The 13,798-nt window shown below is 45.7% G+C and overlaps 1 protein-coding gene across 2 annotated transcripts in view; it reads right to left on the bottom strand.

The window, feature by feature from the left end:
* Positions 1–12,222: 12,222 nt before the first annotated feature.
* Positions 12,223–13,798, bottom strand: part of SFXN2 (sideroflexin 2) — a 77,618-nt gene continuing 76,042 nt past the window's right edge. Inside the window, exon 11 of one of the 2 annotated variants that reach the window (XM_040437753.1) lies at positions 12,223–12,552. In XM_040437753.1, the coding sequence (XP_040293687.1) occupies positions 12,453–12,552 (100 nt within the window). In that variant the 3' untranslated portion in view covers positions 12,223–12,452. The remainder of the gene's footprint in view (positions 12,553–13,798) is intronic. The other variant, XM_040437752.1, reaches the window with a different exon arrangement.

Here is a 13,798-nt window from a genome sequence, read left to right as displayed (position 1 = left end):
GCATAAGTTGCCCTATGCACAAGTCTCAGTTGCGATTCCCTCCACTGCTCATTGTATGTTGCTCGCCGTAAACAGTCAAGACCCTCCCTCATCTTTTTCCCAATGTTTTTGTCTGAGAGTTCCCTTTCCCATGGTTTATAGGCCTCTTTTACCAGACCTATCGTCTGAATATTATGTAGCTTTTGATGTAAATCTGACAGAGACATGGGAGAACCATCTCTGCCCAGTAGTGCTGCAAACCATGCCAACCTATCTGAGTCGCCCAATGAGATCGCCTGTGCTTTGCAATAACTTTTAATTTGCTGATAGGGCAGGTTTTGCCCGTCAGGAAGGTCATACTTCTCTTTCACCTGTTCCCAGGACAGCCATTGGAGACTGTTATGCTGTAACAGGTCACTAAGCCTCATAATATTCTTGTTCTTCCATGCCTGAAATAGACTATTCTCCCTACCTTGGGGAAATGCTGGAAGCGACCACAATGGTAATCTCGGTGATATATAGTAGGGGAGACCATAAATCTTTCTAATCGTCTTCCATGCCATTATGGTGTCTTTTAGTAGGACCGCCTGTTTAATTGATGTTGGGATGTCTCTTAGTTTAGAATGTAATAGGGCTTCTAAATTTTCCCTACCGGCCAGCTCCTTCTCGAATACAATCGCCGAGTAGTGACCTGTTCCCCACACCCAGTCACGTATATGCCTAAATAACGATGCCAGGTTATAATGGCGTATATTTGGGAGTTGTAGCCCTCCTTCGTACTTTAGCATCGTCAGTTTGGCATAGGCAATACGGGGCCTCTTAGCTTTCCACAGGAAACAATTAAATGCTCTCTGGATCCTCATGACGTCTGTATGTCTTAGCAATACCGGAATTGTTTGGAGCGGATAAAGTAGCTTTGGAAAACTCATCATTTTAATTAAATGTGCTCTCCCACATAAGGACAAGGGTAACTCCTTCCATTTGTCTAATTCCCTTTCTATTTTCAAGAAGAGAGGGGGATAATTGAGTGTGTATATTGAATTCGGGGTACGCCCAATCTTAATGCCCAGGTAAGTCAGAAAATCCTTCCTAATCTCTACCCCTTTTTTCATTTGGCTCCCACTGTGAGGTTTATGACCTAGAAACAATAACTGGCTTTTATCTACATTGATCCTATATCCCATCACTTTCCCATAATCAGCCAAAGCTTCTAATACTCTGTCTAGTTGCCTTTCGGGGGCTCCCAAGTATAACAAAATGTCATCCGCAAAACAACTTATCTTTAATTCTTTGTTACCTATTTTAATCCCTTCAAAGATATCAGATCTCAGTAACCATCTTGCCAGAGGTTCCATTGCCAAATTGAAAAGCAACGGGGATAGGGGGCACCCCTGACGCGTTCCTTTGTTGAGTGTAATAGATTTGGACAAGAAGCCTGGTATATTCACTCTTGCCTGGGGATTATCATAAAGTGCCTTTAAGTAGTTCCTAAAATTTCCCCTAATATTGAACCTATCTAGTACCATGTCCAGCCATTGCCAGCTAACATTGTCAAACGCCTTTTCGGCATCAATTGCAAGCAACGCTGGACATGGCCCTTCATTCCCCTCACTTTTTGAGCTTAAGGCAGCTAGAACTTTTCGGACGTTAGTTACCGCTGACCTACCTTTCATGAACCCTACTTGATGAGAGCCAATTAATTCGGGTACACAAATGGCTAGCCTATTAGCCAAGATTTTAGATAGGATCTTGACGTCCTGATTAATTAGGGATATTGGTCTGTACGCACTTGGTTGCGTCAAGTCCCTTCCCGGTTTCGGGAGAACCTTGATATAGGCCATCTTGCCCGTGTCAGGTAGTCTCCCCCCTTCCATAATGCTATTAAACATCTTGGTCAAAGTCGGGACCAATTCTTGGTGCATTGTTTTGTAAAACTCTGCAGGAAACCCGTCAGGGCCCGGTGCCTTACAGTTTGACAGGGATTTTATGGTCGCCTTTACCTCCTCCTCTCGTATCTCGCCGTTTAATGTATCTACCGCGTCCCTAGGTAATCGTGGTAGATCAGTCTGGTCCAAGAGACCCCTCGCTTCCATCGGATCAAAGGAGTCACTAGAGTACAACCTCTGATAGAATTCACCTAGAATTTCTACTATGTCTTTTGGCTGGGTACATAACTTCCCCAACTTATCTTTAAGAGGATGTAATGTTGGTTGCTTAGCAAAGGGGCGTGTTAAGTTGGCCAATAAACGCCCGGCTTTATTACCCAGGCGAAAGAACTTTGCCCTCTGGTAGTCTCTGACCCACTTTTCCCGTCTCTCCTGACAATAGTCAAAGTTATGTTTAGCTGTCACCCAGAGTAATTTATTGGAGTCAGTGGGATTTTGAAGGAACTCAGTGTATGCTCTCCGAACCTGCGCCGTGGCTTCATCAAACTTTTTCCTCTCCTCTCTTTTTTTCCCTATCGTGTATGACATTATTCTGCCTCTCAGTACTGCTTTTGCTGCGTCCCAGAATAGGCCCTGATTAGATATGTGATCAGCATTGTCCTGTGCATAGTCCCACCACCAATCTTTCAGTCTGTCTATAAAATCCTTGTCTTTGGACAAGTTCTGGGGCATCCTCCATGTGTAATCCTGACCCCTGGGAACGGTGTCCAGAAGCTCCATTACCACCGGGGCATGGTCCGAGATCACCAGATCGGGAATGTCAATCAACTGAACCCTGGTCAACAATCTCGGTGATGTTAACAGATAGTCGATCCTGGACCATGACCCCTGTGCATAAGAGTAATGGGTGAATTCCCGATCTTCGGGATGATGGTAGCGCCATGTATCCTGTAGCCCTGTATTCTGTAGCAATGGGAGTAACGTCTGGTTTTTATTTTGCTTAATGGCAGTCCCAGGGACCTTTCTCTTCCTATCTTCCTGCTCGCTATGGACACGATTAAAATCTCCCCCCACCAATAACATTTGCGCGTCTTCCATCAGGATGTCTCTCTCTAACGTATTGTAAAAGTTCGCCTGAGAGTCATTTGGGGCATAAATATTGTGCATTACTACTTGACCTACAGGAGAATCCATACATAGACGCATCCATCTCCCCTGATTATCCGTTGACATTGCTAAGATATTATAACGCAGCCGCTTATGCAATAGAATCATTATTCCCGCTTTTTTGCCCGTTGAGGGCGAACCCACTACTTGGCCCACCCATAGCTTCTGCATCCTTACAAAGTCCACTTCTTCCAAATGGGTCTCCTGCAGAAATGCCACATCTATTCTAAGTTTCTTGAGATGGCGCAACACTGCCATACGTTTAGCTGGGGACCGGAGGCCTTTAACATTCCACGTTGCTATTCTCATAATCGATTCTTAGATTAAGGATCTCTGCAGGAGAAACCAACTTAAACATAAAACCACTGTATCTCCCTTGATGACCTCTATGTAATTTTGCATCAATTTGACCCAGACTAGTGAATCCTCCCCCCCCCCACCCCTCACCCCTTCCCTCTGCAACCAAACCCACAACTTGAACACCCACATTTCTGACTTCACTTTTTTCGCACATTTTACAGTGTAGTAGTTGTCACTACAAACCTCCAACTGACTCATTTACTTTCTCCTTTCCTCTCACGCTCTCCAGCCCATATACTTAAACATAGCATAACAGGTTTACATAAACTCAATAATAATGGACCGTAAGTCCACTGTTATCTCACGTGTCCCTTCAAGGAGGCATCAACAGAAGTCCTTATTTCAGGGCGCTTATTATCATTCTGGGTCAGCTTCCAGGCGTCCCGATCCCTTGGCTCTTGGTGACAGTCTCCCTGGACTCAGTCTCGCCCCTCTTCCCCTGGCCGAGGCTGTGGATCTTTGGGAACTTGACAGAATCTTGTCTGGACTTATCCGATCTGACTCCAACGCCTCCATTGCTTCCCTCGAGGAATGATAGGTATCAATCGATCCGTCTTGATAGAAAATCCTCAGAATTGCAGGATATATCAAAGCAAACTTGATTTTATTCCTAGCCAGTGAGGAACAGACTTGGGAGAATTCTCTCCTGCGTTTCGCCACCTCTGCGGAGTAGTCGCTAAACAGCAAGATCTTATTGCCTCGAATTGTTAAGGGATGCTCTTTGCGTCTAAATTTCGCCAATATGGCCTCTTTGGCAGCGTAATTAAGATACTTTGCTATCGCCGCTCTGGGCCTAGTATTATTGGAGCGCGATCCTGCCGGTACAGGTGGACCCAGACGATGCGCTCTTTCAACTATACATGCGCCTCTCAACCCCAGAGCTTGCGGTATCTCCACCTCACAAATGTCCGCCAATTGATTCGGAGGGATTGATTCCGGCAAACCGACTATTCTCAGGTTGCTCCTCCTGGAACGGTTTTCCAAGTCGTCCATTTTTTCCCTCATGAATTGATTACTGCGCAGGAGGTCACTGAAGCTGCTTTGGGCCCTTTCTAGCTCTTCCTCAACCAGAACCACCCTTTGTTGTACCTCAGTGATTTGAGAGGTATGCTGCGTCACCTCATTTTGCAGCTGTTGCAGGGCCGTGGCGACTGTGGCCTCCAGAGAGGCTTTTATATCTGGGGCTAAGAGTTTTGCCACTTCTATGGCCATGGTTTTGCACGAGGCTAACATACCTAATTTCGGGAGGTGACTGCATTCCTCCTCTTCATCTTCCGAGCCGGAAGCTTCCGTACTTCTCTGTGTCGACTGAGAAGTCGAGCGGGTAAACCTGCGGCCTTTCTCGGTCTCCGGCGCCATCTTGCCCTTTGCTTTCTGAGCGTCTCCTGCCGGGAGAGTTGTATGAACCTCCTTTTGCGAACCGCCTTTAACCAAAAAAATTTCCATGAGCGGCCCCCTGATGTTCATGGGGGGTTTGTGGGGATAATTCTTAGCCCCTATAGGCGGTGTTTCCACTGGTTTTCGGGCCGGCCGAGCGTAGCTCCTCTAACTAGCGGCTATGCATGTGCGCGCCGGAACCGGAAGTCCGTGGTGACCCTTTTCCTTCCCTAGCGGTGAGGCCTAGTGTCTTTTCCCTTCCGTCTTGTTGTCTTTTGGTGTTCTCCCCTACTACATCCGTGACATTATCCAGAGCCTATACCGCCATTTTTTGTTCTGATCTGTGCAGCTATGGATGCTATGACTGCACTGGTCGAACAGATGCAGAATCTGACTTTGGAGGTAGCAGACCTCCGTGCAATGGTTTTGCAGATTCAGAGCCCACAGGCTGCTGTTTCCGGTGGTGGGTTCCAGGCTTGCCCTGAACCGAAGGTAGCTCTCACGGACAGGTTTTCCGGGGGTAGTGACAATTTCATCTGGTTCAGGGAGTCATGTAAATTATACTTTAGGCTTCGTCCATACTCTTCTGGTGATGAGTGTCAACGTGTGGGAATGATCATTTCATTACTTAAAGAGGACGCCCAATCTTGGGCTTTTTCTCTGCCGACCGGATCACCGTCCCTCCGGTCGGTAGATGAATTCTTTAGAGCCTTGGGTCTTATCTATGATGACCCGGATCGGATCTCTCAGGCCGAGACCAAGTTACAGGGTTTGCGGCAGGGAGAACGTTCTGCGGAGACCTTTTGCTCTGAATTTAGGAGATGGGCTACGGATACAGAGTGGAACGATTCTGCTCTCCGTAGCCAATTCTGCCAGGGTCTCTCTGAGAGACTGCAGGACGCATTGGCTTTTCATGAAAATCCTGAGTCATTGGAAGCAGCTATGTCCCTTGCTGTACGTCTTGATAGACGCCTGAGGGAGAGATCTAGGGGTCCTCACCTTCAGAACGCACTGTCCAATAAGGGTACTGCTTCCTTTGACACTTATGGTGGAGAGACTCGGGTGGTTGTGCCTTGTGATGAGCCTATGCAGTTAGGAGGAGCTACTCCTGGAACTACTGGCAAAAGCTTGGGTCATGTGAAAGGAGTCTGCTTTTGTTGTGGCAAGAAGGGACATTTTGTGAATATTTGCCCGTACTTGCAGCATCAAGTTGTAAACCAAAGGAAAAAAAAAGTTTAATCCCCAAATTACTATTGGTAGTGTGGGTGGGCAGCAAGAAAACCTACTTTTGTATTTTACTGGTAGTACCTGTTTTCTCCTGTCAGCCGAGGTGGCGCTAGAGTCCAAAACTGTGAAAATCGAAGCTTTTATCGACAGTGGGGCAGGAGTTAACTTGATTGATGGACAGTTTGTACGCATTCATGGGTTGACTACTAATGCATTAAAGAATAGTATTTCTGTCTTTGCAATTGACTCAGCACCTCTCGCCCAAAAATGCCTGTTGCAGGTAGTGAATGACATTCATTTAAAAATGGGTGATTTGCATCAGGAAACTATCTCCTGTTATGTGTTGGAGGGTCTGCCTGCTCCGTTGGTGTTGGGCTTACCATGGTTAAGCAAACATAACCCTAACATCGGAAAAGAAGGAGTGAGCACTCACACCATCTGGACCATAGGATATATTTATTAATCCAATAAATCATTCATATAAATGCACTCAAATACAATAAAACTTCATAAAAATAGTAGTTGGTACCAACACATAAAATGACACTAAAGAATGGTAATTGTGCAATCCTTGCGTAGTTAATGTTCAAAATTAGCACTTTGTACCGCCTAGAATTATGCAGTAAATGAACCACTATTGGTAGTGGTAATACCGCAAACCGCAGTCGGATAGAATGTCCCGGAGAAAAGTACCTATGACTCCAAATAATATTCAAGTCTCCTCGTGCATGTGAATGTATATTTCAACAGAAGAGTCTCTCCACGGTTAGTTGATTATAACCGCCCAGGACTATAGGTTTCACGCCACTTAATTCACAGTTCAAGTTCCTACCTGATTCCAAATTGTCCCCCGCTAAGCCGTCCTTCCACGAGGAGCGAGTGATGCCGGCTGCTACGGCGTCTCACGTCGCAAGTCTCGGGTTGTTGACGTCACTGTATCGCGGGATCACGAGATTCGGCTGGCAGGGATAATAGTTCGTCGGTGGCACCTGTAGTTGTATCCTGTATCCTGGAGCGGTGTTCGTTTTAGTGGATTTCCTTATTGCATGGCCATGCAATATCTTTAATCAAGGTCCAATGGGTTAGGTGGGCGCTTTCCTTCCTGTCACCAGACGCGTTTCGGGGCGTCTACACCCCTTCCTCAGTGGACCACTGAGGAAGGGGTGTAGACGCCCCGAAACGCGTCTGGTGACAGGAAGGAAAGCGCCCACCTAACCCATTGGACCTTGATTAAAGATATTGCATGGCCATGCAATAAGGAAATCCACTAAAACGAACACCGCTCCAGGATACAGGATACAACTACAGGTGCCACCGACGAACTATTATCCCTGCCAGCCGAATCTCGTGATCCCGCGATACAGTGACGTCAGCAACCCGAGACTTGCGACGTGAGACGCCGTAGCAGCCGGCATCACTCGCTCCTCGTGGAAGGACGGCTTAGCGAGGGACAATTTGGAATCAGGTAGGAACTTGAACTGTGAATTAAGTGGCGTGAAACCTATAGTCCTGGGCGGTTATAATCAACTAACCGTGGAGAGACTCTTCTGTTGAAATATACATTCACATGCACGAGGAGACTTGAATATTATTTGGAGTCATAGGTACTTTTCTCCGGGACATTCTATCCGACTGCGGTTTGCGGTATTACCACTACCAATAGTGGTTCATTTACTGCATAATTCTAGGCGGTACAAAGTGCTAATTTTGAACATTAACTACGCAAGGATTGCACAATTACCATTCTTTAGTGTCATTTTATGTGTTGGTACCAACTACTATTTTTATGAAGTTTTATTGTATTTGAGTGCATTTATATCCTTCTTTTCCTATTATCTACTTTTTCTTTGGGTCCGGGCACCCAAGTTGTGAGTTAGTAGCACCCGCCCATAATCACCCAGGTGTGAGCCAACCACCAACCTATCTTTTCATAACCCTAACATCGATTGGCAAGCGAGACAGATTCTCGAGTGGAGTGATTTTTGCATGGACAACTGTCTTAATGCATCGTTCTCTATGGTTACCACTAAAAATGTACCCTCGTTCATTTCTGAATTTTCTGATGTGTTTTCTGAGAGTGGTAATCAGGAGTTGCCTCCGCAGCGGGAGTATGACTGTCCCGTCAATCTTATTCCCGGAGCTAAATTGCCCAAATCTCGGTTCTATAATCTTTCAGAACCCGGAAGAAAGGCTATGCGAGAGTATATCACCGAGAGTTTGGCAAAGGGACATATTAGACCATCCAAGTCCCCAGTGGCTGCTGGATTTTTCTTTGTAAAGAAAAAGGATGGTACCCTGAGACCATGTCTGGACTTCCGTGAGCTCAATCGTATTACCGTCCGTGATCCTTACCCCCTTCCTTTGATTCCGGATTTGTTTAGTCAGATTGTTGGTGCCAAGGTGTTCTCTAAATTGGATCTGAGGGGGGCATATAATCTGGTAAGGATCAAGGAGGGGGATCAGTGGAAGACCGCATTTAATACCCCTGAGGGTCATTTTGAAAACCTGGTCATGCCCTTTGGGTTAACCAATGCTCCTGCGGTTTTTCAAAACTTTGTCAATGAAATCTTTCATCACCTGGTGGGGAGGTTTGTCGTTGTATACCTTGATGACATACTAATTTATTCGCCTAATATGGAGACTCATCAGGATCATGTGAAACAGGTGTTACAGATCCTAAGAGAGAATAAGTTGTATGCTAAGATGGAAAAGTGTGTATTTGCTGTACAGGAAGTGCAATTTCTGGGTTGCCTGCTCTCATCCTCAGGTTTTCGTATGGATCCCGAGAAGGTCCGAGCCGTGTTGGACTGGGATCGACCCGAAAATCTGAAAGCGCTTATGCGGTTTTTGGGGTTTACCAACTACTATTGTAAATTTATCTTGAACTATTCATCGGTGGTTAAACCTTTAACAGACATGACTAGGAAGGGTGCTGATATTTCTATCTGGTCTGATGCGGCATTACAGGCCTTTTCTGCTGTGAAAGCATGTTTTGCTTCTGCCCCTATTCTGGTGCAACCGGACGTGTCTCAGCCATTTATTGTTGAGGTTGATGCATCTGAGGTTGGGGTAGGAGCAATATTGTCGCAGGGTCCTTTCTTCAGTAAATGGCGCGCATGTGCATTTTTCTCTAAAAAACTTTCGACTGCTGAAAGGAATTATGATGTGGGGAATAGGGAATTGCTGGCCATTAAGTTGGCGTTCGAGGAATGGCGGCATTGGTTGGAAGGAGCAATTCATTCTATTACGGATCACAAGAATCTGGCCTACTTGGAGTCGGCTAAGCGACTGAACCCAAGGCAGGCCAGATGGTCATTGTTTTTCACCAGATTTAACTTCATCGTCACTTACCGCCCTGGGGTTAAGAACGTCAAGGCGGATGCTTTGTCACGTAGCTTTCCTGGGGGGGGGGGGGGGGGGGGGGGGAGGAGGGGTGAGTCTAATGACCCTAGTCCCATTTTATCTTAAGGGGTAGTTATTTCTGCTCTTTATCCTGATCTCGAGGCCAGGGTGTTGGAGGCACAGGAGGATGCTCCGGACTCTTGTCCTCAGGGGAAATTGTTTGTTCCCCCCGAATTACGTCACAAGGTGTTCGAGGAACATCACTGTACGGTGCTTGCTGGGCACCCTGGGAGCAGATCGACTACCGATCTCATCTCTCGCAGATTCTGGTTGCCGGGGTTGCGTAATTGTATTGAGGACTATGTGTCAGCCTGTGGTACCTGTGCACGTGCTAAGGTGACACATACTCGGCCTTCCAGATCTCTGCTTCCATTGCCCATCCCGTCCAGACCTTGGACCCATTTGTCCATGGATTTTATCACGGATTTACCGAATTCTTCAGGAAAGCGTGATTCTGGTGGTTGTCGATCGTTTTAGTAAAATGGCACACTTTATTGCATTACCTAGTCTACCCAATGCTAAAACTCTTGCGCAGGTATTTGTCGACAACATCGTGAAACTACATGGCATTCCCTCTGATGTGGTGTCCGATAGAGGGACTCAGTTTGTTTCCAGATTCTGGAGAGCGTACTCGTCTGGGTGTACAATTGTCCTTCTCTTCGGCTTTTCATCCTCAGTCGAACGGACAGACGGAGGGCACTAATCAGAATCTGGAGACTTACCTGAGATGTTTTGTTTCAGAGAATCAGGAAGAGTGGTCTTCATTTTTGTCGTTAGCTGAGTTTGCTATAAATAACCGTAGACAGGAATCCACTGATAAGTCGCAGTTTTTTGGGGCATATGGGTTCCATCCACAGTTTGGTACATTTTCTGGTGCTCATAATTCCGGCATTCCTGAGGAGGAACGATTTTCCTCTTCTTTGTCTTCTATTTGGCGGAAAATCCAAAATAACCTGGAAAAGATGGGCAACAGGTATAAGCGTGCGGCTGACAGGAGACGTATGAGTGGTCCGGTCCTGAGAGTGGGTTATTCTGTGTGGCTGTCTACAAGAAACATTAAACTTAAGGTACCTTCTTGGAAGTTGGGACTAAGATTTATTGATCCATATAAGATCACTGCCATTGTTAACCCTGTAGCCTTCCATCTTGAACTTCCTCAGGCATTAAAAATCCATAACATATTTCATAAATCGTTGTTAAAGAAATATGTTGAACCTGTTGAGTCGTTCTCCTTGCCTCCCACTCCTGTCATGGTGGACGGCAATTTGGAATTTCAGATCAGCAGGATTGTGGACTCCCGAGTTCTCCGGAGATCCCTCCAGTATCTCGTTCATTGGAGAGGGTACGGACCAGAGGAGAGGACCAGAGGAGAGGATGTGGGTTCCAGCGACCGATGTTAATGCTAGTTGTCTGGTGAGAGAATTCCACAGAGCTCATCCTGATAAGGTTGGTCCTGGGTGCCCGGAGGTCACCCGTAGAAGGGGGGGGGGGGGGGGGGGGTACTGTCACACCAGGTTTGAGAAGGTCTGAAAGATTATCTGCTTATTAGTGATCTGACAGCATCTTTTGGTTTCACTTTGTCTGTGTGTTGCTTGTATGTCCACACCTCCTGTTCAGGTGTGGATCATGTGACCTTTACCTCCCCCTATTTAGTTTGACTTCACCCATCACTCCTTGCTCTGGATAGCTTCATTTGGTGTTGGAAGAGCTGGAGTGTGGTTCTAGTTGAAGTCCTGATCATCCATCATCCTTAGAAGTTAAGTATGCCGCTTGTTGTGTTTTGTTTTGTATTCTCCCCCCCCTCTGTTGTTTACTAGGCCTCAGTGAGACGCTGGTTCCTTCACCAGGGAAGGAGCGGGTTGTCTCTGCCCTGTCATTAAGTCTAGGGCATCTGAGGGCCACCAGGGTTTTCTAGGTTCCTGTGTATGGGCATCTCTACCATCGAGAGGTGCCCATACGGATAGGAGTTAGGGCCAGGAGCAGGGTTTCATAGGTGGTGACCCTTTTCCTTCCCTAGCGGTGAGGCCTAGTGTCTTTTCCCTTCCGTCTTGTTGTCTTTTGGTGTTCTCCCCTACTACATCCGTGACAATGGCGCTGCGCCAAAGTAAAGTAGGGACTCACTCAAAAAAGGACACCTTGACGTGGTGAGTGGACTTCTGCCTTTTGATTAAAATGTATACAAAGTGCCTCATGTACATGTTTATGTTGAGAAGCATTAGATCAATGCATGTGGATGTGCAATCCATGTTTCTTTTTATAACAATGTGTCAAATTAATAGATGTTGTTTCCACAAGCATGTTGATATCCACCTTTGGTTTATTGCTCTGCAATACAATGAATGGAAAGGAGAGACCATAAGCAACACTTTGTCTGTAGTTACCACACTTCTAGTGGTCTATTGGTGCTCTTTTCATCACACCATACACACAAAGCATTTCTCACTGTGATCAGTAAATGGATTGCTTAGATCATGTACATTTTTTTTATCACAAATCTAAAAAATATCAATTGTTTTAAATATCAGTGTTCTCCACGGACAGCACGCGTGCCCATTCATTTTAATGTGTGTATTCACACATCAGTGTTTTAGCACGGTCCGTGGGTCAGTTTTTTTAGCACCGATGCATGTTCTATTTTGTCCGTGTTCACGGATCCATCACGTCCATTATAGTCTATGGGTCCGTGAAAACTACGGATGCCATCCGTGTTGCATCCGTGTTTCACGGATCATTAAGAAGAGATGCTTTGAAAATTATTTTTCAGCTCTTCAGTGTCAGTGCAACACGGACAGCAAAAAACTGACACATGGACCCAACACGGATCCTTCATGGATGTATCACTGACACCTGCTCACGGATTTGAGCACGGACACGGATGTGTGAATGAGGCTTAACTGTATAAAAATGCACAGGGATATCAGTCAGCTTTAAAAAAAAAAAAAAAAACGTCTTTTCCTGTATTTTTGCATATTCAAGGTTCATCTCCTATGATAAGACTGTAACATCATTTTCTCTTCAGAATGAAACTGGTTTCAAGTTTTTTACTTCCAATGGTTACAAGCCTTTATTAAAATAAACATATTGAACTTTGTCTCCATATTGGTTCCTGATGGAATCTCGAAGCTCAGGTTCCAGACTGTTCACGGCCATTGAACTGAAAAAACAGAAAGATAATACAGAAGGTTGTCAACCTATCCAATTGTATTAACCCATTAAGGGCTCATTCACATGACCGTATCCATTTTTGTGGTTCGCAAATTGTATGTTTTATCTTTTTTGCAGGCCCACCGAACAGAAATATGAAATGAATGGGTCTGCATTCGTTCTGCAAAATTCATCTCATCTATTCATGGCTGAGATCGGAATACCTGTTTTACATAGAGGCAAGAAACCAGTGTAGCACTGTGACCGATGCGGTTTCTCGGTGGAGATGTTGAGCATGTACAATAAAGCTTTCTCAATCTCTCTTCACTTGCTCAGAGAAGCAGCTAGCTCCCTACAGCAGGCATCCCTCTCTATACCCAAAGGAGCAGAGAATGTTTGTTCCGATTCTCAGCCACCTTAAAAAGGGCCCTTAAGCTTTAATTACCGGTAATTGGTTCCACAAAGTAAAACTATTCCAGAAGGTATCAATTACTAAATGCACAGAGTACTGGCAAATTTTTACCGCACAATTGTCAGAGGATCAAATGTTAGTATGAACTTGTTTTGGATAATCTGCTCGTGTGAAGGAGCTGCAGATCACCTGAAGAATGAGTAAAGCGCTCGTTCATCGTTTCTGGGCAGCAGATCGTGCAGTGTAATCAGTAGTCTGTTCCCAGAAACAAGGAATCTGTATGAGGACAAGGGATAGCAAAAGCCACCGCTTGTCCCCATACAGTGGAGGTGATCCCTGCAATGTAAAAGCAGCTCTTTCCTCCACTGACGAGCAGAAATTTATCAGGAAGGAAGGGTCCCTTCCCGATAATTGCCTGCTCTGTCTAAATCCACCTTAAGGCCTCTTTCACACAGGCGTTGTGGGTGACGTGCGGGAAAAGGCGCGATTTTTCCCCGCGCGTGAGAGAAATCGGCATATTTGGTACCCAGACCCGAACCCGGACTTCTTCACAGAAGATTTTATTATTTTCCCTTATAACATGGTTATAAGGGAAAATAATAGCATTCTTTAATACAGCATGCTTAGTAAAATGTCCATTGAGGGGTTAAAAATAATAAACAAATTTAACTCATCCCATCCACTTGGTCGCGTAGCGGAGCTCCTCTTCTTTCTTCTGGACCTGGCAAAGGGACCTTTGATGACGTCACTGCGCTCATCACATAATCCATCACATGGTCTATCACCATGGTGATGGATCATGTGATGGACCATGTGATGAGCGCAGTGACGTCACCAAAGGTCC

The sequence above is a fragment of the Bufo bufo genome, chromosome 6, assembly GCF_905171765.1.
Source record: "Bufo bufo chromosome 6, aBufBuf1.1, whole genome shotgun sequence".
NCBI classification, from domain to species: Eukaryota; Metazoa; Chordata; class Amphibia; order Anura; family Bufonidae; genus Bufo; species Bufo bufo.
The sequence above is the reverse complement of the archived record's forward strand: the minus strand, read 5'-3'. Positions and strand labels throughout refer to the sequence as shown.